The sequence below is a fragment of the Vespula vulgaris genome, chromosome 10, assembly GCF_905475345.1.
Source record: "Vespula vulgaris chromosome 10, iyVesVulg1.1, whole genome shotgun sequence".
In the NCBI taxonomy this organism is placed as follows: domain Eukaryota; kingdom Metazoa; phylum Arthropoda; class Insecta; order Hymenoptera; family Vespidae; genus Vespula; species Vespula vulgaris.
The window spans coordinates 6507295-6532635 of NC_066595.1; the positions used below are offsets into that span (position 1 = coordinate 6507295).

The 25341-nt window shown below is 32.8% G+C and overlaps 1 protein-coding gene across 11 annotated transcripts in view; it reads right to left on the reverse strand.

Moving 5' to 3' along the window:
- Positions 1-7097: 7097 nt before the first annotated feature.
- The window catches only part of LOC127066734 (echinoderm microtubule-associated protein-like 2), a 28622-nt gene continuing 10378 nt past the window's right edge, over positions 7098-25341 (reverse strand). For 3 of the 11 annotated variants that reach the window (XM_051000804.1, XM_051000803.1, XM_051000802.1), the window contains exons 3-20: positions 24198-24306; positions 18215-18445; positions 17889-18048; positions 17487-17600; positions 17064-17192; positions 16515-16583; positions 12989-13294; positions 12196-12268; positions 11502-11708; positions 10783-11020; positions 10395-10552; positions 10047-10304; positions 9800-9937; positions 9606-9722; positions 9323-9346; positions 8891-8978; positions 8582-8808; positions 7098-8481 (exon numbers count right to left, since the gene is read on the reverse strand). In XM_051000804.1, coding sequence (XP_050856761.1) covers positions 8356-8481; positions 8582-8808; positions 8891-8978; positions 9323-9346; positions 9606-9722; positions 9800-9937; positions 10047-10304; positions 10395-10552; positions 10783-11020; positions 11502-11708; positions 12196-12268; positions 12989-13294; positions 16515-16583; positions 17064-17192; positions 17487-17600; positions 17889-18048; positions 18215-18445; positions 24198-24243 — 2709 coding nt within the window. In that variant the 5' untranslated portion in view covers positions 24244-24306 and the 3' untranslated portion in view covers positions 7098-8355. Of the gene's footprint in view, positions 8482-8581; positions 8809-8890; positions 8979-9322; positions 9347-9605; positions 9723-9799; positions 9938-10046; positions 10305-10394; positions 10553-10782; positions 11021-11501; positions 11709-12195; positions 12269-12988; positions 13295-16514; positions 16584-17063; positions 17193-17486; positions 17601-17888; positions 18049-18214; positions 18446-18692; positions 19186-20503; positions 20520-20547; positions 21453-24197; positions 24307-25341 lie in introns of those variants that run through there. The other 8 variants (XM_051000797.1, XM_051000801.1, XM_051000796.1 and 5 more) reach the window with 8 other exon arrangements.

The window sequence follows — 25341 nt, forward strand, 5'->3', positions numbered from 1 at the left end:
AAAGTTAAATTTACTTTTACGTCGAAAACTGACTGAACTTTGCGTTAGACTTAATAATGAAAAATTAAAATAAATATCCCATCTTTTTCAAAGTTACACAATTACGCCATTGCGATCGGTAATTTGAAACGATGACGAAAACGACGAGGACGAGGACGACGACAACAACTACGACGAGGACGACTACGACGAGGACAACTACGACGACTACGACTACGACGACGTTGAGAGTACGGTCGATCGTGAATCACGATCGTGTGTCGTATGCTCGTGTCGCGTTATTATAATAAGCCGGATAAATATCGGCAAGCAAGAGACACGACACACGAAGCGAGAGAGGAGAATATTTTCCGCGTACGATTTCGCCGTACTCACGACTCTTCGAATAATAATCCCGGAACGGAAGGAAGCGTTGCAAAGGAGGGACAGGAAGTAACTTCCGTGTTGTTTGATAATAAGCGCGAACGTATGACAACACGTAGAACTGTTGAAGGAACGGTTTATGATCATTGGTGCAAACTCGATTCATCGAGAAAAAAAAAGAAGAGAAAAAAAAGAGAGACAGAGAGAGAGAGAGAGAGAGAGAGAAAGAGAGAGAGAGAGAGAGAGAGAGAGAGAGAGAGAGAGAGAGAGAGAGAGAGAGAGAGAGAAATAACAAAGGAATCGATCAAAATAGAAAAAGGAAAGAGAAAGTTCAACGACCTTGACCCTCTTAATTTCGTAATATAAAAATCATTGAATATGTGTATTTTGCAATTATTTCACACTTATCGATTCATTGTATCGACGGATTAACATTATTAATAATTATATGCCATGATAGAAAATATTACACCGTGTTAAACCTTTCACGAACTTTTTTCGATCGCAAGATAAAAAAAAGAAGAAAAGAAAAAGGAGAAAACGAAAGGGCGACGAAAACATATAAAATTCTATATAAAAATGTATATCTCGTTGGATTAATCTAAACTAAGTATATATACCTACTTACATGGTATCTAAGATTTTTGTAACGTCCCCTTAAGCGGTGCTCGCGAATTCGTAAGCGAGATCCTTTCCTAGAATCGGAATTCAAGGGAGTTCGGTGAATGCTATTCCCGGCTGATGTGAACGCATTCGAACGCTGAGAAGCGTCTTTGCCGTTCGAATAATCGAATAAAACTTTTTTTATGCTCCTAGGCGAGAGACGAGAAGAAGGAAAAGCTTGCTTAGAAAGACAGAGAGAAAGAAAGAGAGAAAAAGAGAGAGAAAGAAAAAGGAGTGAGAGATAGAGAAAAAGAGAGAAAGAGAGAGAGAGAGAGAGAGAGAGAAGAGTAGAAGGTAAGAGGGAAGGAAAAAGATAAGAAGTATAAGAAAAAGGAGAAGGTCTTTCAGTCCAACCACGACGCACCTTTCTGTCTTTGCATTCGAATCGGGAAGCCGTGCAGCAATGCACCTCCTTAAGTATTCTTCTCGTAATGTCCGTATTGCCGTGTGATTTCCTTCTCTCTCTTTCTCTTTCTGTGTTTCTCTCTTTCTCTCTCTTTCTCCGTCTCTTTTTCTCTTTGTTATTTTCTATCTCTGTTTTTCATTCTGTTTGGCTTAGGAAAGATATTTACAAAATGTATCGTGGCCGATGAACGAGAAGAAAGGGTCGGTGATCTTGAATAAATGTCGAGTCACCTTGAACTTTCTCACCTCGGACACCTTGGACAATCGGGTCCATACAAAAAAGGATTGAAGATAATATATTTGTGAGATATAAGGGAAGTTATCGGATATAGTTTGATAGTATTGATGTTTATAACAAAAGAAAAAAAAATTAGATTGAAAAGATCTTAATACGTGTAGTATAGGCAATATAGATATTTCTGTCAAAAGTTGATTCAGATATATATATGTGAATATACATATATACCAAAGGAAGTATAGGATTTCACGGATATAAGTAATTACGTATATATATATATATATATATATATACAAACTTAATTATAAAGTATTATATATGCAAATATGGTCTAATATATTTATATGACTATATATAATATATTTTATATATCGTATAGTTAAATACATACATACATATATATATAAAAGTATATACATATATCTTTATATATATTATATATACATCAATAAATACATACCCGTGTATATAGCTAGCTTACATATAGCACGTAATGTATAAATTAACATATCTATACCATATAAATTTTAAACATCTACATACGTATTATATCACATATAGCTATACCGTACACAATATACGTATCTATACATAATAACACTTCATATAATATATATATATACATACACCTATACTTATATAACAATAATCTATATAATATATACCTACATATATAGAGCTATATATAATAGAAACGAAGGACTTGCGGGGGTCGCGAGATTTAAACTCTCCTCAGGACATTTTTGGGCAGCCCTCGTTGGACACCTGCGAGGATCACGCCGTGTATAAACGTTGAGTCTTGAGAGAAGAACGAGAGGAGGGAAAGGAAAGAAGGGAAAGAAGGGAGAAGAAGGGACAGGGGAGGGAAGAACGTGGGGAGCGAGGGAGGGCGCACCACTGGCTCGAGGAAAAAGAAAGGCGGTGACCGTGGTAAAAAACAAGATAAAAAAAATTAGACGCATCTCGCAGAGGGGTAGACCGGTTCGTCTGGTCCTTGATTTGAAGCCAAGAGTGTCCTTTTTCTTTTTCCTCCATTTTTATATTTCCCCTTACCCCACCCCATCCCACCCTGCTCCATCTTCGTCCTCTTACCTCTCCCCTCTCCTCTCTCTCTCTCTCTCTCTCTTTCACCTCCTCTTTCTCGTTTTCTCCCTTCGATCTCGATCCTTCTCTCTCCTCCATTTTTATTCCATGTATTCTCTCTTTCTTTCTTTCTCTCTCATTTTCTTTCTATCTCTCTTTCTCTTTCTCTCTTTCTTTTTCTATCTCTTTCTATCTCGTTTTCTTTCTCTCTTTCTTTCTTTCTCTTTCTTCCTCTCTCTCTCTCTCTTTTCCTTTCTCTATTTCTTTCTTTCTTTCTTTCTTTCTTTCTCGTGTCTCTCCCCAACCCAGTTTTAAGGGCGTCGCCTGGTATCACGTCACAGTGGTTGGTAGACCACATACAATTTATATTTCTCCCCATACTCTATCGAAGATTTCCTCTAATTGGATCTCTTCCCCTTTCTCCTCGGCACCTCCCCACCATCTAACCCCTCCCAACTCTCTTTAATGTAACGACCCATTGCGCTGTTCCTTTCGTTAAAGCATTCTCTTTCTCTTTATTAGTGACGACTTTTTCGACGAGATCCTTGTTTTTCTTTACACACACACACACACACACACACACACACACACACACACACACACACACACACACACACACACACACACACACACACACACACACACACACACACACACACATATATGATTTATACATATATAAGTTTATCTATGTATATATATATATATAATTTATACATATAAATTTATATATATCGACAATTTAAAAAAATATACTTGAAGATGTTTCAAAAGTTATGTTAATAAATAAAGAATAAATAAAGAATAATTACTTGATAAAGATATATCGATACGACGATGTTGTTATAAAAATGATAAAGAAACGAATGTTATCGATCATAATTAATAATAATGTATTTGTATAGAACGATCGGAGATAATTATTCTGTGAGATTTTCTATAGGATTCTTTTGTTAATATTTTACGATCTTCCATTATATGAATTTGTTTTTACGAAATGTGCTCGTTAGAAAGAATAGGTTAGAACTCGGTAGAGAGTTTATGAGAGACTATGAAAGACAAAGACAACGACGACGACATTTTCGAGGACGCGTTTCCACGTTGCAGAAGCTAGTTTCATTCATGAAACCTTGCGACACGAATGTTATACGCTTGATTACATAAAGCCGTACTTAAGCTTCTGAATCTTTCGTGGTATCTAATGTTGTATCCCGGAAATAACTCGAATCTTATCGAACATAGTACAGTATATATCTTTTTCTGTTTGTATATGATAATATTTATATTTAGTATGTATATTCAGTATTACGGTATGTATATATATATATATATATATATATATATATATATATATAGTTCATATTTAGTATATATATATATTCAATACTATAATCTATATATTAGTATGTGTATATATGTATGGATATTATAGTATTATAGAGTATTATAATACTATTATATATTATAATATATTTTATACGATATAATATACTTATAATATATTTATATCCAATATAAATATAAATATATATATATATGTATGTATATTATGATGTAATATTATTTTTATACATAGTATAAATATTTATTATAGTATTTATATATTTATAGTTTTAATACATGGTCTCAAGACAAGTGGTAGATATTTTATACGTTATTTAAGCTAAATAATAAATAAAAAAAAAAAAAAAGAAAAAGAAAGAAAAAGAAATTAAAAAGAAATTTATATAAACGTGTATATGTCCTATGAGACTTTATTTACGAGTTATAAGACTTAAGCCTTTCATAATCATCTATTCGTATGCACTTAATCCATGCTAAATTTACGACTCGAAAGATCTTTCCGTCGTTATCTCTTTAAAAAAAAAAAAAAAAGATAAAAATATTTCCTAACCTCATTCAATTACCACGATTAGCCCACACATACATATATACACATATACATTTATTACTACACTAATTGATATTATACAGACGCAAATATCGTTAATATCAATATTAAGATAATACAAGAATGATACAAAAAAAAATATTTGTGAAATTCATGCATCGTGTATTATTATCATTATTACAAACACACACACACACACACACACACAGTGGACTTCAAATTCGTATAGCATTCAATACAGAATTTCCATATTCCTGTACGAATATTAAGTACTCACTGTATATATATCATACACATACACATACACATACATACACATATATATAAACACATGCACACTTACGTTTATCGATAAGAAAAATTGAATTCAGGAATCTTAGATGGTTTTTCCTCGAAGTCTTTTAGTCTTCATGTAGGTTGACCAATAATACAAAGACACCCTATCGACGTTCTTTTTTGTCGTTAAGTATAATAATATCGATGATAGTCGTCGTAGCTGGTAGAGGAACGATGGTAACAGTGAACCGTGTGCAAGTAGGACAGCACTTTCCCTGGATTGCTCGTTACTTCGTACCTTCTCTCTTTCTTTCTCACTTTCATGTTCATTATATATTTCTCTCTTTCTCTCTTCTCTTTCTTTGTTTTTACGATTAATCTTGGAACGTAACGAAAATGAGAGTTTTCACAAAGTTCGAATGACTTTCGACGTGTACGTATACATATTACATATATACACAGTGTTGATTTATTTACGAACGTGTGTATTTATGTATGTGTTTGTATGAGAGAGATAGAGAATCTCCCTTTTGTAAAAAAAAAAACGAGGAAAAAAAGACGACTTTTCCTTTCAACGAGCTCTCTGGACCGACCGGTTTATTCTCTCGCGAAGAGCTTTTCTTATCGTCCTCGTAGAAACTCGAACGTTAAATCGAACTTCCCGGTTATCTCGAACGCGAGAACGTAATGCGTTTCTCAGTTTCTCGTTATCATCGCGTATTTTCTTATACGTTCGCCCTTGGTAGTGTTGAGGTATGACGTCAAATCGAAATATTGTTTGGTTATATATTTGCTCGTCTTTCACGGATCAATCGAAAATAAAACGAATAATCTTATCTTATTGTTCTTGTGGAATAATATAATACACTTATCGTATATTCTATTATAGATCTTACACGAGAGATATAAATACGTACTACTTATCGATTTTAACACTTCGACGAACGAACGTTAATCTTTTTTGTTCGAATTATAACTGAATCGAATACGTTACTTTTTTTTCTCTCTTTCACCGTTATGTTTATAAACTTGATTTTGACTAACGACGTTTCGGCGCACTTTTTAAATTTTCTTCTTCGAAAGAAATCATTTTTCATCTGTCGAGTTGTACTCGTTTTAATACGAGAGAGAGAGAGAGAGAGAGAGAGAGAGAGAGAGAGAGAGAGAGAGAGAGAGCGTTCTCAATAAAAATAATCACTTGATTAATTATTATCTCTAATTATATATATATATATAAACTTCGTTATCAATGGTCGAACGACTTGTTTGTCAGAAAGAGTCATTTGCAACAACTTCAACGATTAGATTACGTATTCCGCGAAATGCAAAACAATAGTTGTACGGTATAAAAGATTCGTCTAATAAAATCGCGCGTGACAGAATTATATTGGTAATGTAGACGATAGGGACAATTAACTATAATGAATGACTCAGCCAATCGAACGGTCAAGTGGTAACAGAACGTTAACCGCTTGTCGAGACGGTGATACACACGAGTTCATATTTTATTTACATATTTTTCTTTTTCTTTTTTGTTTCAATCGCTTCGACTCTCTGTCATAACTCTCTTTCATTAATAAAGAATCTCTCAAAAAATTTTTAATGTATAACAGTTTAAACGTTTTGAAATTTGCTTATGAATAATACAATTTATTTGCGTTTCTTTATATTGTTAATGTTAAATTAACGTTGCATTAATAAACTAATGTATTCAGGATATTTGAAGATTTGGAAACAATTGCTCGTTGATACGTGTCTTTAAATATCGTTTTACTAGATTATCCATCCAAGAGAAAAAGTATTGAAGTTATTTCTATTTTCTTTGTAATAATTATTAAGATATGTAATTATTTATTGTATTAATATGTCTTTTTCTTTTTAGATTAACGCAGAAATACGAGATGGATAATCGACAAATAGAGAATAAAAAGAAGTATGAACAGAAGGAAACTCGACGTGAGATGATGGCTAGAAAAAGATTGTATTTAAGACAACTGTTTCAGAAGGAATTCATCGAACAGGAAAAACTGTTACGTCAGATAGGCTATGCTTTAATTCCTACAAGACCTTGACCATTTCTTTTGTCATACTTTTGTAATAATATTGCCTTTTCGTTTATCTGTAAATTTAATAAAAATATATTGTGTTATTGGAATATATCTTGCGGTAACAATCCTGTAAAGAAAATATTGCCTTAGGGAGCATTTATTATACGTTAAATGTTACATATATGTGTATGCATTTGTGGTGTAATATAAATAAAATAGAGATATATCTTACAAGGTGACAATGAGTGAAAATAGATTGATTCTCCATGCTTTCTTAGATTTTGTATCTTTCATTCTTAGACTTTGGTAAAAGAGTTCGGTCCAAAAAATTATACAAAATGCCAAAAGAAGGTCAAAAAGCGTAGACTTCTTTAGAAGGTCTTACTGTATGTACACTTTGTTATAAGAATATACAGATAGAAAGATATTCTTGTTTCTCTTTTTTTTTTGCATTTTACTTGCACATGATATTATCGTCAAAAAGTATATCAATGGCAGATACTTGCAACTAAATTCTTACGTAAACATTCTGAGTTGAACAAATACAGTGCAAGTCATGTCTTATTCCAATTGTGATGAAATAATTGATCAATATAAAATAATAATAATAATAATAATAATAATAATAATAGTAATAATAATAATAATAATAATAATAATAATAATAATATTAATAATAAGAATAGTAATAAAAATAATCAATCAATGAATTTGACTTGCACAGATTAGATCCAAAAACCCTGCGCTTGAAAGTACAAATACGAATTCAAATCGCAAATTGTACAATATACTTTCTAATGGACGGCGTAATATAGTATGCGCGGTATATTTTACGTTACGAGCTTCTACGAGTTTGAACTTATTCTTTCCTTTTAATAAGGACATTCCATATCTTTTCCTTTTTCTCTTTGGATTATCAATCGTCTCCTACATCATTAGGAACAATGCAACTTGACGTATATTATAATGCATAGAAATATAAAGTACATATACAGATCGGTTAACATTCGTCAAACGACAATTACATAATATTCAACCATACAAGGAATGTCCACGAGTTAAATTTTGGATTTTTGACAAACATTGAAACATTAATATATTTAATGTGCTACAGAAAAGAGAGTAATCATAAAATTGCCACACTCCTTAATTCATTAATAATATATGTATCTCTTTCCATGTTAAGTGTACGTGCCATTTATCGTACCATTTCGTTAATCACAAATCGCTTTTGCAATAATAATAACATTTTCATTACTCTCTCGTTCATGTTATTTTACAAATAAGCTCGCTACGTGTTGACAAAGTGCACTTTGAAAATATATGTAAAAATAATATGTCCTATTCATTAGAACAGACGTTATCTTTTGTTTGTTCTAAATCATAAGTTAATTTACTACCCATTGAAGAACACTAGTGTCATTTCCGCCCGTTGACACCAGTCTAGTATCATCTTGAAGGAACGATACATTTGTCACATGACTGGAGTGACCACCATAGCTATGATATAATGACTAAAAACAAACGTATTTAAAGAATTTTAAAAAGCTTCATATATGTATGTATATAATATATATATAAGAATTTTATAGTAATTATTATTTTAGAAATTACCTTTGGTTGACACGCAGGATGCGAAAATAATTTGACTTTTCCAAAGTCATCTCCTGTAGCAAGAAGTTTTCCATCTCCACTGCGGCTGCAATTATTTATATCCGTACCATCTGCACCTTCTGGCCAAATACCAATAGTCTCGAAAGATATTATGCAGGTATGAGTTGCCCAATCGACATCTCTAAAAATGGAGGACTGAGATATTTGACGACAAATACCAGGATTCCCTACGATATAATTCATAAATATAAGATATGCATCATTTTTTAGAGTTGTATAGAACGTTATTAATGGAGATTATATACTAACAAAATAAAAGTTCATAATCTCCACTGTTGCTACGCAAGTATTGTCCATCCACTGACCAATCCAAATGAGTTATAAAACTTGAATGTCCCTGAAATAAACAATGATACATATGCATTTATAAATAAATTATAATAATTTTTAAAAGACACAAAGAATTCTGGAATTATAATTTTGTTCATTCGTTATGAATAATCAACTGGTATATATTTTCAAGGCTAAATGAACTGGCCTTATTTATATTATTACGTCTTTTGATATTTTTAACTGAAATGTATTGTGAAAGCGGAAACTACTGTGCGTGCTCATGTGAAGCGGTTTTATCTACAAATTTGCAAATAATATTTATTCTAAATGTGAGTCGTGTTTCTCTTAGATAATTTAAAGATATGATATATCTTTTTCATTTTGAAGCAACCCAAATATAAATCTTACTCCGTGCCTTCGTATCCGCTTAGGCTAGACAGGAAGAAAAGAAATATGTTAAGTAGCTAAGTTCAGTTTAATATATATTTACAAAATTGCCTAGTTTAGCGCTTATAACACGACTATTAAATAAAGTATTTTTAAAATGGTGATATGAACAAATATATCATGTGTAATACAACTAAGTTTACAAGCTATATAAAAATATAGTTATTACATGATTTTGAATGGTCAATATACAATGATATGTAATTAACGATGATAATAAGCATAAAGATTTAAATAAACGTACCATACATCTGCCCACTCTACTATATTTAGTAGCATCCTCATTTACTTGATAAACATAAATATAATTATCTCGTGAACCAAGCGCAAGAAGATTTCCACTTGGGGAGAATGTGACCACCTTTTTAAGAACAGAGGAATATGTTTATCAATGAATTCTTTCATGAAAGTATTTCTTAGTTTACCAAAAAAACTAACTTGAATCGGCTCTGATCCATCCGTATGGTGAGTATATAATTCACGGGTCTCGCTATCAATGGCCAACCATTTTCCAGATACACAGCCAACCACCATAACGGTACCATCAGGAGAGAAACCAATGCTTTGTGCTTGTTCCTGAATAGAAATTTCAAAATCACTATTCTGAAAGCATTACTGCAAAGTCTAAAAATAAACAAACTGTCCAGTAAAGACATAATATAATATTAAAGAATTACAAACATACCCCTATATCTTTACTCCATACCACTGTATGACTGAGACTATCCCACATTTGTAACAATCTATCATGACCTGCGGTTGCGAATTGAGGCAATGTAGGATGAGCTGCCAATCCCCAAACTTCTTCAGTATGTCCTAACATCGTTGGATTGAATCCCATTTCTATGTCTCCAATAAGAATACAATTTTTTGTCGTGCCAACCAATAATTGTGATCCTCTGCCTTCTGATAAAGTACGAATTCCACCAAAATGATCCTCGATCTATACATTAACATTTAAATATTATACGCTTTGCAAAAAAAAAAGAAAAGAAAGAAAGAAAAAAAAATAAGAATATTTATCTTCATTTACTTGTGCTGCTTCTCCTGTCGGATTTAAAGATCCATCAAAAAGCAATATTCTGCCATCTTTTCCTCCTCCGGTAATAACATTTCCATTCTTCAGAACACATATAGAAAATATCGATCCTTCATGAAGATTTCTAACCAATCTGAAGATAGTGTTGGTGCCTAAATTACAAAAAAAAAAAAAGAAAAAAAAAGAAAAAGTAAAAATAGAAGAAAAGAAAAAAAAATAAATAAAAAGAATTTAATCAATCATATATTTATATGGATTATACATACATATATACATATATATATACATATGTATATACATATGTATATATACATACATATATATATATATATATACATTATATATATATATATAAAGTAAAATAAAAATAAAAAAGTAATACCTCTTGCCCAAACAATGATATTGCCATTACTGTCACCGGTAAGTACATCTCCATTTTGATTGAAAGCGACACACGTGACGTATCTGGGTTTCTCTCTACTTTCGAATATACCCATTCTTTTATACAGCATACCACCATTGTCCAAGGACCAGAAAGATACGTGACCTTTACCACAGGAGACGATTTGATTTCGTTCGAGAGGATGCCATTCAGCGCAAACAACCGTGTCGACGGAGCACTACAATCCATTATTATTTATATATATTTTATATATATACACAGGTATTTCGTAATATTTCTTTTTTATTCTATAAAGATATATGTATGTTTCATCAAATGCTCTCGACAAGATAGGAACAGTAAAGAAAAATTAAAAATGTATTTCGAACGTTCTAATAATTCGGATGATTATTAAATTTAAGTATTTATTCGTTATAAATAATATTATTGAGACAATAATTTCAATATAATTTTATTCAATAAATTTATCGATTAAATATCGTCACGTAATTAAGGTTAGTTAAAGAGCGCGGGAATTCAATAGTTTACGATCTTTTTTCCCTCATGGCATGGCGCCAAATTCAAATTAAATTTTTAAATAGCTTCGATATGTTTTCGAATACGAACGTAAAAATTAATCGTAAAACGATGAAGTTTTATCTTTTAATAGATATAAAACATAGATAGTGAGATATCGTAAGAAATATAAAATATCGTACCTTCGTCTCGGTTAATTTAGTTCCTTTATCGCTTTTTTGCCAATCCCAAATCGATATATTATGATCGGACGTTTCGTCGATGGCACATAAATAATTACCACCGTCAGCTTTCGAGAATGACAAACAACAAATCGATCCGTCAAACTCTCCATTACCAATTACGCTCAATGTAGCCAAGCTTACTGAGTTCCATATTCTGATGTGTGGCTGTATGAATGAATAATTATTTATTAATATGACATTATCTTAAATATTAATAAAATTCTCTATATATAAACATCGTAGCCTCGTGGTTCGAAGTTTCAACATCGAATTTTGCAAATGAAAATTATAAAGAAAATTTATATAAATATATGTATCCTGTACGACTTTTTTTTCGAGTTATAACGTAGCAATTTTTATATTGGAATAAATCTTTCGAAAGATTAAATTAGTTGAATTAAATCGTAAAACGTTTTAGACTTTTTTTCAGATAGAAAAAGATCATTTTGATACATCTCTCTTATGAGAGTAAACGGGTATATTATGTGTGTTAAAGAAACATTATTATCTTCAAATAAAAACGTATTAAGTAGGGCAGTATGTTTATATGAATTTCTCTCTCTCTTTTTCTTTTTTTTTTCAATTGGTTTCATCTGTAGAATTCAATGTCAAAGCGATTCCCCGAAGTTATGGGACACCCTATATATCTTACCAACGCGTCACGTCGATCCAGGCCACATGTTTGTCCAGTTGCAACTACCAGTTTATTTGGGTGTATCGCGATGCTGGAATTCGATAAAGAAATTTTAAAAAAATGTTTAATTATGAAAGTGGCCTAAATACATGCATATGTACATACATATATACATACATACATACATATATATATATATATATATATATATATATATATATACAAATTATAAATTTAATTTGTCAATTTTATTTTTGACAACTCTGACCATATTATACCGACGCAAATGAATTCTAAATCATCACGATATATATATATATATATATATATATATATATATAAATGTATATATAAATAATATACCTATATATATATTGTATATATTATATATAAATGTATATATAATATATATGTACATTACATATATATATAGTGATATACATACATATGTACATATATATATATATATATATATATATATATATGTATATAAAATCCATATAAATGTATGATTGATTAAATTCTTTTTATTTATTTTTTCTTTTCTTTTTTTCTATTTTTACTTTTTTTTTCTTTTTTTTTGTAATTTAGGCACCAACACTATCTTCAGATTGTGATATACAGATATGTGTGTGTATATATATATATATATATATATACATGTATATATATACATATTTTGTAAGGCTTTTATACCTATATTATATATAATGTAGATCGATATAATACAAAATAAGCGATAAATTCAATTTGTCAAGACCGTTGACAACTCAGGTCATATTATAACAAATGCAAATGAATTACAACTCACCATTTGACATCGTCCGTGTGACCCAAATAATGTCTCTGACTATGTTCTTCCATATTATAAAGTACAACCACCGCAGCAACGAAGTAAACGATCTCGCCAGTTGGCAATAGATGTAAATTGCTACGACAATCTCTCCCTCGATATCCATAGACCCAATCCAATTTGAGTTTACTTTGGGGTGGTGTTGTTACTTTATGAAGATCGTAATGATCGATCATAGGTGTTGGAACGTAAAGGACGACTGGTCGTCCTCGCAGGTACATACGGACGGTACCTTCCTCCTCATTGTACTGCATGTCTCTGGTACTGATCAAATCAAACATTTCTATTTTATTATCGACGTTAAAAAAAAAAGAAACAGCAAAACAAAACGAAAGAAAAGAAAAGGGAAAGAAAATAAAGAGAATAAGCGATATCATCGATGTTATACAATTTATAATTAATCGATCAAAATGGAAAATAATTTTTAATCGATTAATGTCCAATCGTCATCGTTAACGTTAACTTTCACTTTTCACGAAATTTTCATTTTGATTTCTCTCTCTCTCTCTCTCTCTCTCTCTCTCTTTTTATTTTTTATTAAGCATAGATAAATATTGTTCGTTCGATTCGTATAATAGCAATAATTAAAGACTATTAAATTCGATCACTTTCCAAATGGTTCTCGCGTGTTAATAGAATTTCAAGGGATCGTAAATTGCATTTCCAAGAGAGCCAGCGAACCGCACGAACGTTTTCCTAGTTGGGGCTTGATTCGCGTAGGTGTGCTCGACACACGTGTTATCTCTCAACATGTATAAAAGGTATCAGCTCGTAATTACATCGTGTGACTTACGTCACCCTGACCGGTTCATACCAGAATACAAAAAACATTTTTCGATTCGATGACGAATTTCTTCGACGATTTTACTTTTTATACAGTTATGTACTTATCATAATTATCAGATTGAATACGTTCGAATACGATTCTCACGAGGCAGATATAACGAGGCTAAAGTTATATTTCGTAATATCGATCGGTTCTAATCTCATAAAATAGAAACTCGAAGAACGAGTTGAATTGAATCATCGAATCATTGAATTCTATTTCTCGTGATTGGCACAATGAGAGTTCACGATGATTATTACCTGGAATCGGATGATCGACGATGTAGGCCTCGGTCGATAAAACAGAATGCGAGAGAGAAATAAAGGAAAAAAGAAAGAAAAAGAAAAAGAGATAGAGATAGAGATAGAGATAGATATAGAGATAAAGATAGAGATAGAGAAAAAGAAAGAGAGAGAGAGATCCCAAGGATATACTGTGTTTTTTCTCAAACGTGTCCTTCCAACCTTTCTTTTCGATTTCGTAAATCCACGAGACACCTTCTTTCTATTATTATTATTATTCTTGTTGTTGTTGTTCTTCTTCTTATTATTATTGTCAATATGTATGTACGAAGAAACAAAAAGGTAACTCGTAAAGTAACGATCGACCGTGCGGCTCGCGCGTTACTGCGACCGAGAAACACTCCTGATTTTTCTTAATGGCGCAGCTTCTCCCCTCCCTTAGGTTGTTTTGAGAGGCGTCTCTCTGTCTCTCTCTTCCTCTTCCTCCTCTGCTCTTTCCCCCCTCCCTCTCTCTATCTTTCATAACGATCGTATCGACCAATGGCCTATTCAGAAAATTTTCAAACAATTCGCATTTTATTGATCCTGTTAAAAAAAAGAAAGGAAGAAAAGAGAAAAACAACAAGCGCGAATTGTTAGAGATCGGATCGTTAGATCTTAAGTTAATTACAATCAATAATTTCATGCTGATTGTGGTTAAAAATTCGTAGACGTAAATAAATTTGTGCAAATAAGTTAATAAACGTAGAAACGTCTCGATGTAATTATAGTATGTAACTAAGTAAATACTTACGTATTCGTTCAGGTAAAAAGGCAGTCACGAGTCTTTACTACGATTTCATTCTAAATTTTTCTCACCTTTTTTCCTTTTTCTCCCTCGTGTTATTTTTCCTGTTATTTTTTGTTTTCCTTTTTTTTTTTTCTTTTCTATTTTACTCGACGCTCTTTATCGACGATCGTAACGTCGAGCGAGTATAATATCCGTGTTTTTCAGTTGATTATGTTAGCGTTGATAATCATGTTAGACCGAAGGTTTCCTGATCAACGTGGCCTTTCATTTCGTATATCCGTGTCACCGGTGTTTAATCAACGAGAAAACAAATACAATAGTTTTCTCATATTTTTTCTTTTTTTTTAGAATAGAAAACTTTATAATAAAAGGATTGGCTATATAAGATTGTAAAATCGCGAGCCTCTCTCTCTCTCTTCCTCTCTCTCTCTCTCTCTCTCTCTCTCTCTCTCTCTCTCTCTCTCTTTCTCTTTCTTTCTCTCTCAGTTGCTTCCCGTGAAGGCTATCAACGATCGCACTCGTAGACACAACGAAAACGTCGTTGTGTAAGAGCAGGAATCGTTCTACTCACTTTCTTCGGTAACGCAATAGCGCACTTCGCACCGCCGTGTTAAATGAGACTGGCTGTCACGTGGTAAGGCTTCGTCATGTTCGCCACTGTAAAACGATGCTTCTAAATCTTCAAAAAATAAAAAAATGACAATTTCTCTCATTTCTCTTTTTTTCCTTCTTTTTTTTTCACATTAATTACTTCGTTTTTTACATGAATCTAAAACAAAAAGAGAGAGGGAGAGAGAGAGAGAGTAAAAAACAGAGAAAGAAAGAGAAAAAGAAAAATGTAAAAAAAGAAAAAACAAATGGAAAAAGAAAGAGAACAAAAAGAAAGCAGAAAATATCTGCGAACGATATTTCTTTTTTCGTTTCGGTTGGAAGAGAACAATCCTTGAGCGTGCTGGCATTTAAATTTTAAAACGTTTCAACCAACCAACGAACCAACCAACCAACCAACCAATCAACCAACCAGCGGACCAACGAACGAACGAACGAACACGAAGCTCTTACCCCCTTCATCTCCACCCCTAGCCTTTCCTACCCCTCTCCTCTCTTTCGTTATAAATTATGCATGCACGCCTTCCAACTTTCGTTTCTCTTTACAAAGGCGCGAACAAGCATTTCCTCATCTTCCTGAAGAATATCTATCCGCGTTTTCGTGGTTGAACAATTTCTTTGCATGCGAGGTCGAAGGTCAACCTAACCTAAAGTTACTTCACGTGCACGTGGAATTTTGTGGGGGATGGTTGGATAATTAACGTTTATCGTGCCTGCCTTTTTGACCTCAAAAACTTTGAGCTTCTCGTTTGGGATACTCACGAGAGATAGCTGGAATACCTTGGATTCTCTTCTAAATAGTTGTCTGTTGTCTGTCTTCACGCATTCACATCGTGCATACGTACGTACGCATGCATGTACACACGTACGTACAGATTTCCGATTGATCGATTGCACGTGCGTCTTTGTAGTTGCAATAACGAGATAATAATGATACGACAAAGATGGTGGGTTGATGTGGGTGGTGGGAATAATAGCGTGACGTTAACGAAACGACAAAGAAACTTTTCTATTTACCCGTGTTTGACGTTGTTCAGCACCGCGGGCTTGAAGAGGTTGAACAGGGACTTGGTGGATGCCGACAATCTATAATGAACGAAAATGCAAAACGAAAACCATGCCGTGCAAAACAAAGTAGAAAAGTTAAAAAACAAAAAAAAAAGATAGTGTACAAGAAGAAAGAAACAGATAGAGAAAAGATCAACGTATCCTCAAAGCATGTCGTATTTTATTACTCAGTCCTCGACGTCTTTTAAATATTGTAAATTATTAGAAAAAATAAACAATGGAGATCAATGTAGAACGGATCGACGAGCTTTGAGCATCGTGATATTAAAATAATAATGTAAAAATAGCAATGAGTTTCTGGCAGTGTGTTGTAAAACGTGAGTTAGATATATACGTTATCGATAGAATACCAAACAGAAAAAAAAGAGATAAATAAAAGACAAAAAAGAAGAAAGGAAAGAAGAAGAAAAAAAAAGAACAAAAAAAAAAAAGAAAGAAAAACAGTGCGAAAATTACACGTGTTACGTATTATCTGCATAACGAAAGTCGTCGACCTACCTAGCACCAACTAGTTGAGAGTTGCTTCCTTGATTTTGCGGAGAATGCGTAAAGTCGCCAGTTGAGGACCACCTTTTTGCTCTTCGCAAGCTACTCTGTGGTGGACCATTTGACCTTGTTGTGGGTGACCTGGCGATCGAGATGGCGAATTCGTAGTTAATGAAATAATAATATCTGATCATTGACATCGGGCATCGTCTTCGTAATGTTTTCCTTTTTCTTTATAACGTTTAAATCGTTTCGAATCCTTCACACTCTCGTATAGTTTTATAAGCCAGTTTTCAGGATACTTTCGTTACGGCCGAGCACAAAACATAGTACATAGATACATACATATACTCCATTAGCATTCCAAGCGAAGTTTCAAAGATGGAAGCGGATAAACGTGAAAGGCTCTTGCTAATTTATGGGGTAACGACTTACCTGGCTATTGGTAATGGTGTGGCTCGTGGACTTGGCGATGGCACCGGTGAAACGCTACTACTGCTAGGACTATCCGAATGTAACGATCCCGTTGACTGATAATGAACCGATCTTCTGAAAATTCATTTCGTATAAATTAAATCCTTCGATGATTTTTAAATCATCAATTCGAGATTAATATTAATCGAGAAATAACAAGTGATCATTCTTTCTTTTTTTTTTCTTTCCAATTTCTACGATTTAACATATTTGTTTGTAATTCGGATATCAGTAATGAGAATGAGTTTTGCAACATAGTTCATTTCATGGATATTATTAAAAGCATTTATTAATCGTAGAAAGACATAAGTAATTACAAGATACTTATCTCGTAATAAAAGTTAATAAGTAATTTATTCTTACCTTTGTGGCAGTTGCGAAGAATGCGAATAACTAACCGGTCGTCTAGGACTCGAGTTCGCATCCTGAATATCCTGAGACGACGAGCATGACGAATTTCTAACGTTGGTACCACCGCTTTGACGTAAACGCAAATCTTTTTGAGGCACCGAGTTTTGATTATCTGAAATGAATGTGTGCCCATGCGCGTACGTTGAAATTTGGGAAACTGATAATAGCTACATTTCAAATGAGAATTTCGTGATATATATATATATACAAATACACACATATACAAAACATTGAGTTTCGTGAAATAACGAGATGATAAAAACAATTTATCTTCTTACTTCTAAGAGAAACATGGCCGTTCCTTAATGGCGATGATACCATCCTTTCGTTTCTCCTCTCATTTCTTTCCTCCTCTCTCTTCTCTCGTCCTTCGAGCTGAGAGATTCGCCTTAACGCGTCCGCCAAAGTAGCACGAAGACAAACTATCTCGTCTCTTTGCGCCAAGGATTGCCTTTCGAGGTCTGCGACTCGACCCAACAAGGATCCAGTCTCGCATTCTAACATCTCGTCTGTGAAAGAGAAAAAGAAAAACAAAGAAGAAAAAATAAAAATTAAAAATGGAAATAAAAAAAGAAAAAAAAAAAAAGAGAGAGAAAAGACGGAGATCAGTCACATTAGAAACGATAAAACGATACGTGGTGCAGAAGAATAACGATGATAGCGACGATGATGATGATGATGATGATGATGATGATAATGATAATAATAATAATAATAATATCAGTAATACGTAAAATCGGTGATATCGAATTTCACCTTTAAAAGATATCTCAATGTCGTATATCGAAGAAAATATTTCAATACTATGCACGTATTCTCGGTACTCACGCCAAGCTTGCTCCGCCTCGTCGATGGTATCCATCGTGTCCGGCGTGGACATTGCGATTAACCCTTCGCGATGACCCCGGCGTATTAATACGTTATTCAATTGAATAGATTAACGAACGCAAACAGAGCCAATGTACTCTCCGGCGCCATACTCAGATTATTTCAAACATTCAAATATTATTTAGATAGATACGACTATAACTCTTCTTCTTTTTTTAATATCGAATAAAATATATGAAATTTATTTTACTTTTCCTTGCTTTTTTCTTTTAGCGATTGTAACAATTTTCCAACAAGATTTTCATCGTTTTCGTTTCTCGTACACTTTCGACGTATTGGTAATCGTCGTGGTCGTTGTTATTGTTACTATTTTTGTCCTTCTCATAACGAAACTTTCCTTAACTAGCATCGTATTTGAAATCTAACGAATTAAATATATCGGACTTAGAGATGGAATCCAAATCGCGAAGAGATGGATATTGTTAAATCACTTTTTCTGACTATCAATGTGGAGAAGAAGAAGAAGAAGAAGAAGAAGAAGAAGAAGAAGAAGAAGAAGAAGAAGAAGAAGAAGAAGAAGAAGTAATAGAAGGAGGGAGTCGGTGGTAGGATAAAAAACATTGTATCGGTCGAGTAGAGTCGTGACTCGTCGGTGTCGTCGCCGATAAATACGAGCCAATTAGCTTCGTGCAATTAGCGCTAGAAAGCTTCTCGTCGTTGCAAGTTATGTACACGCACACATATACGCACACACATACAGACACACACACACACACGCTATATTTTCGATTCTCTTCTCGAGGTAGCACGAGGTAAGAGATAAGAATCTGCGTTTCTTTTTATTTTTTTTCTTCTCTTTATCTATCTCTGTCTGTCTGTTTCTGTCAATCTCTCTCACTCACTACACTCACTCTCTCTTTCTCTCTCTTAAGAACACTGGAGAGTTCGTCCGACAGGTAATAAAAAATATTATTTAACAAGTAGGAAAGCAAAATGATGGAATATTCAAAAATCAGCGTGTAAAACGTCCGACTCGAGCGTGTACGAACGTTCTACTCATATTTCCGCGTATCCGTACCTCTTCGAGAGGCGTAGTTAGACGAATTGCGTTATGTAAGATAACGTATCTATGTCTTTCACTCACTCACTGTATTCGAATTCAACTCACTCACTCACTCGTTCGTTCGTTCTTTCTCTTCAACTCTACTACTATTACTACTACTATTACTAGTACTATTACTACTACTACTACTACTACGATTACTACTCCTCTCTTTATCTCTCTCTCTCTCTCTCTCGTTCTCATCCACTCGTTCACTGTTTCTCTTTTGATGTTACGGAAAAGCATATGGAGCTTCCCCTTCCCGTTTTTACGCGCCGGTGCTTTCCCTCACCGCGTGGAAGCGACGATAACCGACGAGACGAACGGACGGATGATCGACCGACGTTCGTTCACTCTCTTCTATTTTCCTTTCTCTCTCTCTCTCTCTCCCTTCTTCTCTTTCCTTCTTTCTCTCACCCCCCCCCCTCTCTCTCTCCTGTTTCTCTATCCCTTATAGCTTTCGTTCTTTGTCTTTCATCCCGACGTAACATGATTTTTCGGAAAAAATGTAGAGAGAAAGAGTGAGTGAGTGAGTGAGAGTGAGAGTGAAAGAGTGTGTGTGAGAGAGAGAGAGAGAGAGAGAGAGAGAGAGAGAGAGAGAGAGAGAGAGAGAATGGCTCGATCGAGCGTAACTTACGAGGGTGGACTTTAAGGGTGATTCCAGTTTAATGGAAGACTTACGACTGAATCGTCCTTTCGTCTAATTTAAAATCGTTCTCCTTGTCGTCAATATGTTTTCGTTAAATTTCTTTGTCAATGATCGAGACGTAACGAAAACAAATTCTATTGTATTCCAAGGACATACACACATGTACGTTTCCAATTATAATATTATGAGCTCATATCGAACTCATTGTTCACTGTCCACCGAGAAACATTAACGAAATATTTATTTGAACGAGAGATAAATTACCTACGTTTGCGATAGAAATCGTTTGGATTTTATACGAACTTTGAGATACGGTAGAATCAAATTTAACGCTCGAAACGCTTTGACATGTCAAACGTGGAAAGACAATATTTGTCACGCGGCTTGGTACGTGTAAACAGCGATCTTACTCGTCTTAACGTTTCGAACATACGTACAACTCTGTTTATCTTTCTTTAAGAGATCGATCGAAAGTTCTTTGAACGCGAGAGACCTTCGACTGTTATTATATAACGAAAATACATAATAATGGTAAAGGAAAACTTGAATAAATTAATAAATTGATGAATTAATTAACATTATAAATAAATAAATAAATAAAAATAAATTTCACACGGCACGAGTGTATATACATACATACATACTACATACATACATATATATATATATATATATATATATATATATATTTTCTTTTCGTTACGACTTCGAACTATTTTATATAGCGTAAATTAATATAATTTTCAATCAATCAATTAATCGATCTTCTCCACTAACGTTCCCAAACCGTTCCTATCTTCCCGTTTTGTTATTAAAGTTCATATAGTTTTTCTTTGTTTTCACGAACGTGATAACACAACTCGAAAACGTAGCGATAATTCCGCTCACGCGACACGTGTGTTTTCCCTGCGGTCGCCCCGACGTTACTGTCTGAAACGGAGTCCAGCTGCTTTAGACGCGATCAATACGTTCTAGATAGTCGAGATGAACCAGATAAATACGAAGCGCGTTAACTCTAGGGTACCGAGATATCGTATATGTAGATATATATATATATATATATATATATATATATATATATATATATATATATTATAGATACTTACACACACACACACACACACATATACACGTACGCACTCACAACCTAATCGAACGATACTTTAGATAACTTTCTGGATTAGATCGTCATCGCGTTTATCCCTCCCCCCCTTCCTGTTTTCCTCTATCTGCCCCCACGCAGGCTACCACCCCCACCCCCACCACCACTACCATTACCATTACCACCACCACCACCACACCACTACCATCACAACAACCACCGCCACTCTTTTCTTCCATCTTCGACGTTTCAACTTCGATCTTCTCCCTTCGACGATCGTCCTGAATAAAGGATAGGTCGTATCCTGTCTTATAATGGCGCACCCTCTTTCGATATTACCAATCATAATGCGTAAGATGCGGATGTCGTTTCAATTCGTCTTACAATATAACATATATATGTATGTATATATAGATAATTGTTTTTATTACCTTATCATTGTTTCTATTACCTACATTTTTTGTATTTTTATTCTTCTATCGTATCGTTACTTATCGTTTTTTTTTATCGCTTTTTATCGTTTTCCTTTTTTTTTCTTTCATTTATTTTTTTCTTCTTTTTTCTCTTTTTTTTTATCACGTTTCTAAGTTAGATACATATACATATATATCTATATATAATATTATTATATATTATATTATTCGTAGTAATTCATAGTAATTGTTTTACGTCGTTATTATTGTTTTATTCTTATACGTAAATTTAAGTATAATAATTTCTATTACGTTACTTTATAATTTATGTTATTACTCTAAATCTCTTTAATTTCGTTTTATTGTTAACTGTTTTATTTCGTCAAACATTTATTATTTTCTTTTATTTTTTTTTTTTTGTATTACCATCGAGATCGTTTCTTTTTTTCTTTTTCCGTATAACTTTAATTCATCATTTCGAGCGCATTTTATTATCTCGCTGGGTGGTCACGTATATCAAGAAATTTATAGGGGTCGAATGGACGGAAGAATAATATTCGCGACGCCACGATTCTTCGTCGGTCACCATGGTTATCTATGAGCTGCCATAGAACGCGTATCACGTTATATGCACATTATATAAGCATATGTATTATAATTTCTGAATTCGAAAAATTTAATATACCATTATTATTTAACATGTTAAATAGCGTACCGATCGAATTAAATTATGTAAATCTTATTTTTAAAAATACTTCATTATCTCTTTTATGACATTTGGAAAATAATATAAAATATACTTTTTAATAAGAGCAAAGTTCAATGATAAAAATATGAATTTTTACGTAACTTGGAATGAAAATTTATGAGAAATTCCATTAAACGTTGTAAGATCGCTTTGGCATTCAAAACGTGTTAATATTTTTCATTTAATTATACATACGATCATTATTATCCTCTCTCTCTTTCTCTCTTTTTCTCTTTTTCTAGTGGATAGCTATTGAAAAAGAAAAAGAAAGAAGAAGAAGAAGAAGAAGAATTAGTCCGATGAGGACGAAGATGACGGGGACGTGAAGATATTTATAGGCTGAAAATTCGCACGTATGTAGCCTCAACGTAGGCGTTACTCGTTCTGCGTAGGTGGCGCATAATTAGATACGTAACGTTAATAATAGCGTTGGATACGATCGAAGGAAGTATCGTAAAAAGTACTTGGCCTTTTTCCGGATTCTTTTTAAGTATTCTTCGATCGACCTAAATTCGGTGAACTTCGACATCAAGAGGAAAGATGACATCAAACGTTATCTTGTCGATTAGTTTTTCCATTTAAAGAAATTTATCAAGTCTCGTATATTACTATTAAGAGAACAAAAATTCTAATCAATACAATTTCAAATGTTATTATAGTTAAGTAAAATTCGATCGATTGAATGAACAGAAAATTAATGAAAGAACAGGATGAGTTGGGCACACCTTCGTGTAACGTCATCGTGGCACCTTGAATGACTTATATAACGAATGCCACAATGTGTTACACCAGAGTGTCCATCGTGTGTAGGTGTGTGTGTGTGCCTATATATATATATATATATATATATATATATATATATATATGTCTGTATGTATGTAATGTATGTAGCGTACGAGAGTGGATATTTTTGTGCGAGCACCTTCGTCTCGTCCATTGGAATTTTTCAAAGAGCTCGATAGCCTTGAACGCTAATTTCGTTTTCAACGACTTCGAGTCACGAACTATGGTCCTATCGTTGATTTTGAAATAATCCAATTCGAAGTAAAATAAAATCAAATGGAATAAGAAAAAAGAAAATAAAAAAAAAAAAACAACAAGAAGAAAGGAAATAATGAAGATGAAGATCAAAATATATTCACCTTGAAACATTTAAAAAATTAGAACTACCAAACTACTTTTAATATTAATATCGAAATCATAATTATTGGTATAAGGTTAATAGTATATTGTTTTTGTTTATTTAATATTTTAAAATTAAATAAATAATAAAAGTTATAACGAACGAAGTGTTTCTTTTTCTTTTCTTTTCTTTTTTTTTTTTAGGAATACCGGTTGAATAAATGCGATAAAAGTAAATTGGTAATTCTAGTTTTTAATATAAAATAAAATTCAAAGAAATAAAAAGGAAAACTTTACCCATTTCTTGCTTCACTCCGTGTGTCTGATGCCCGTTTACGCGCATCGTTGACTTCGAAGTTTTCTCTTCATACTTCTGCAAAACTTTGTTGGATAATCACCCACGTTCCTATAAAATAAATGAAAGAAATAATAATAATGCGAAAAGCAAGATCGTATCTATAACATATATTTAATGTTTAATATACGTTTAATGTTAGAATGAACATTATTAATACGTTAATCAATTTTGTTCAAATCGATATAATCATTTAACAACTTTCATAAATTTTTTATATAAAAAATATAAGAGAATAGATGCACATAGTCATACTTTGCACATTAGACATTGCTCTTATTTTTTTTAAACTGTACTTTTATTATATAAAAATGTCACAAAAGATACATTAAAAAACATTTTAAACAGAGTTAGCAAGATTATTAAGTTAATATTATATACGAGTATTATTGTAAATAATAATCTCCGCTATATTTAATTCTTTAATTTTCTATAACTTTATGTAACTTTAAGGTTACTCATATTTCTATAATACATATATATCTATATCTTTATTTCATTTCATTAATTTTGTTTTTATTTTATATCAATTTTATTTTATTTCATTATATTGAGAGAAGATTAATTGTTACTTCATATAAGAAGTAACATTTTCATATTTTTTAATTATTAGTTATACTGTAATGAAATGTAATTATATTTCTACAAGTAAATATATCCTAACTTTCACGTTTTATATCATTCTTTTTTTTTTTTTTATAAATCCAAAGAAAAATAAGTTCGTAGAGAATTAAATAGAAGAGAATATTTGTTATCAATTAGAATAATACGTGGCAATATTCTCGAATAACAAAAGATACGATAAAGTCGAGAGAATGAAATCGAATAGAACCGACTAATTTTTGTTTAGATTTGCAACTTTAGAGTTTGCAGATCTTTGATATTTTCGTCTTAGTAATATCACGAGATACAATGATCATGGAGAAAAACAGAGGGAGAGACAGACAGAGAGAGAGAGAGAGAGAGAGAGAGAGAGAGAGAGAAATCGAGCCTATCGACGACAGTACCGTTTGTCAACGGACCGTGTATAATGCAAAAATACATGGAATGTGGAAAACGGGTTGCGGAGAGTGCAGCAAACTTGCG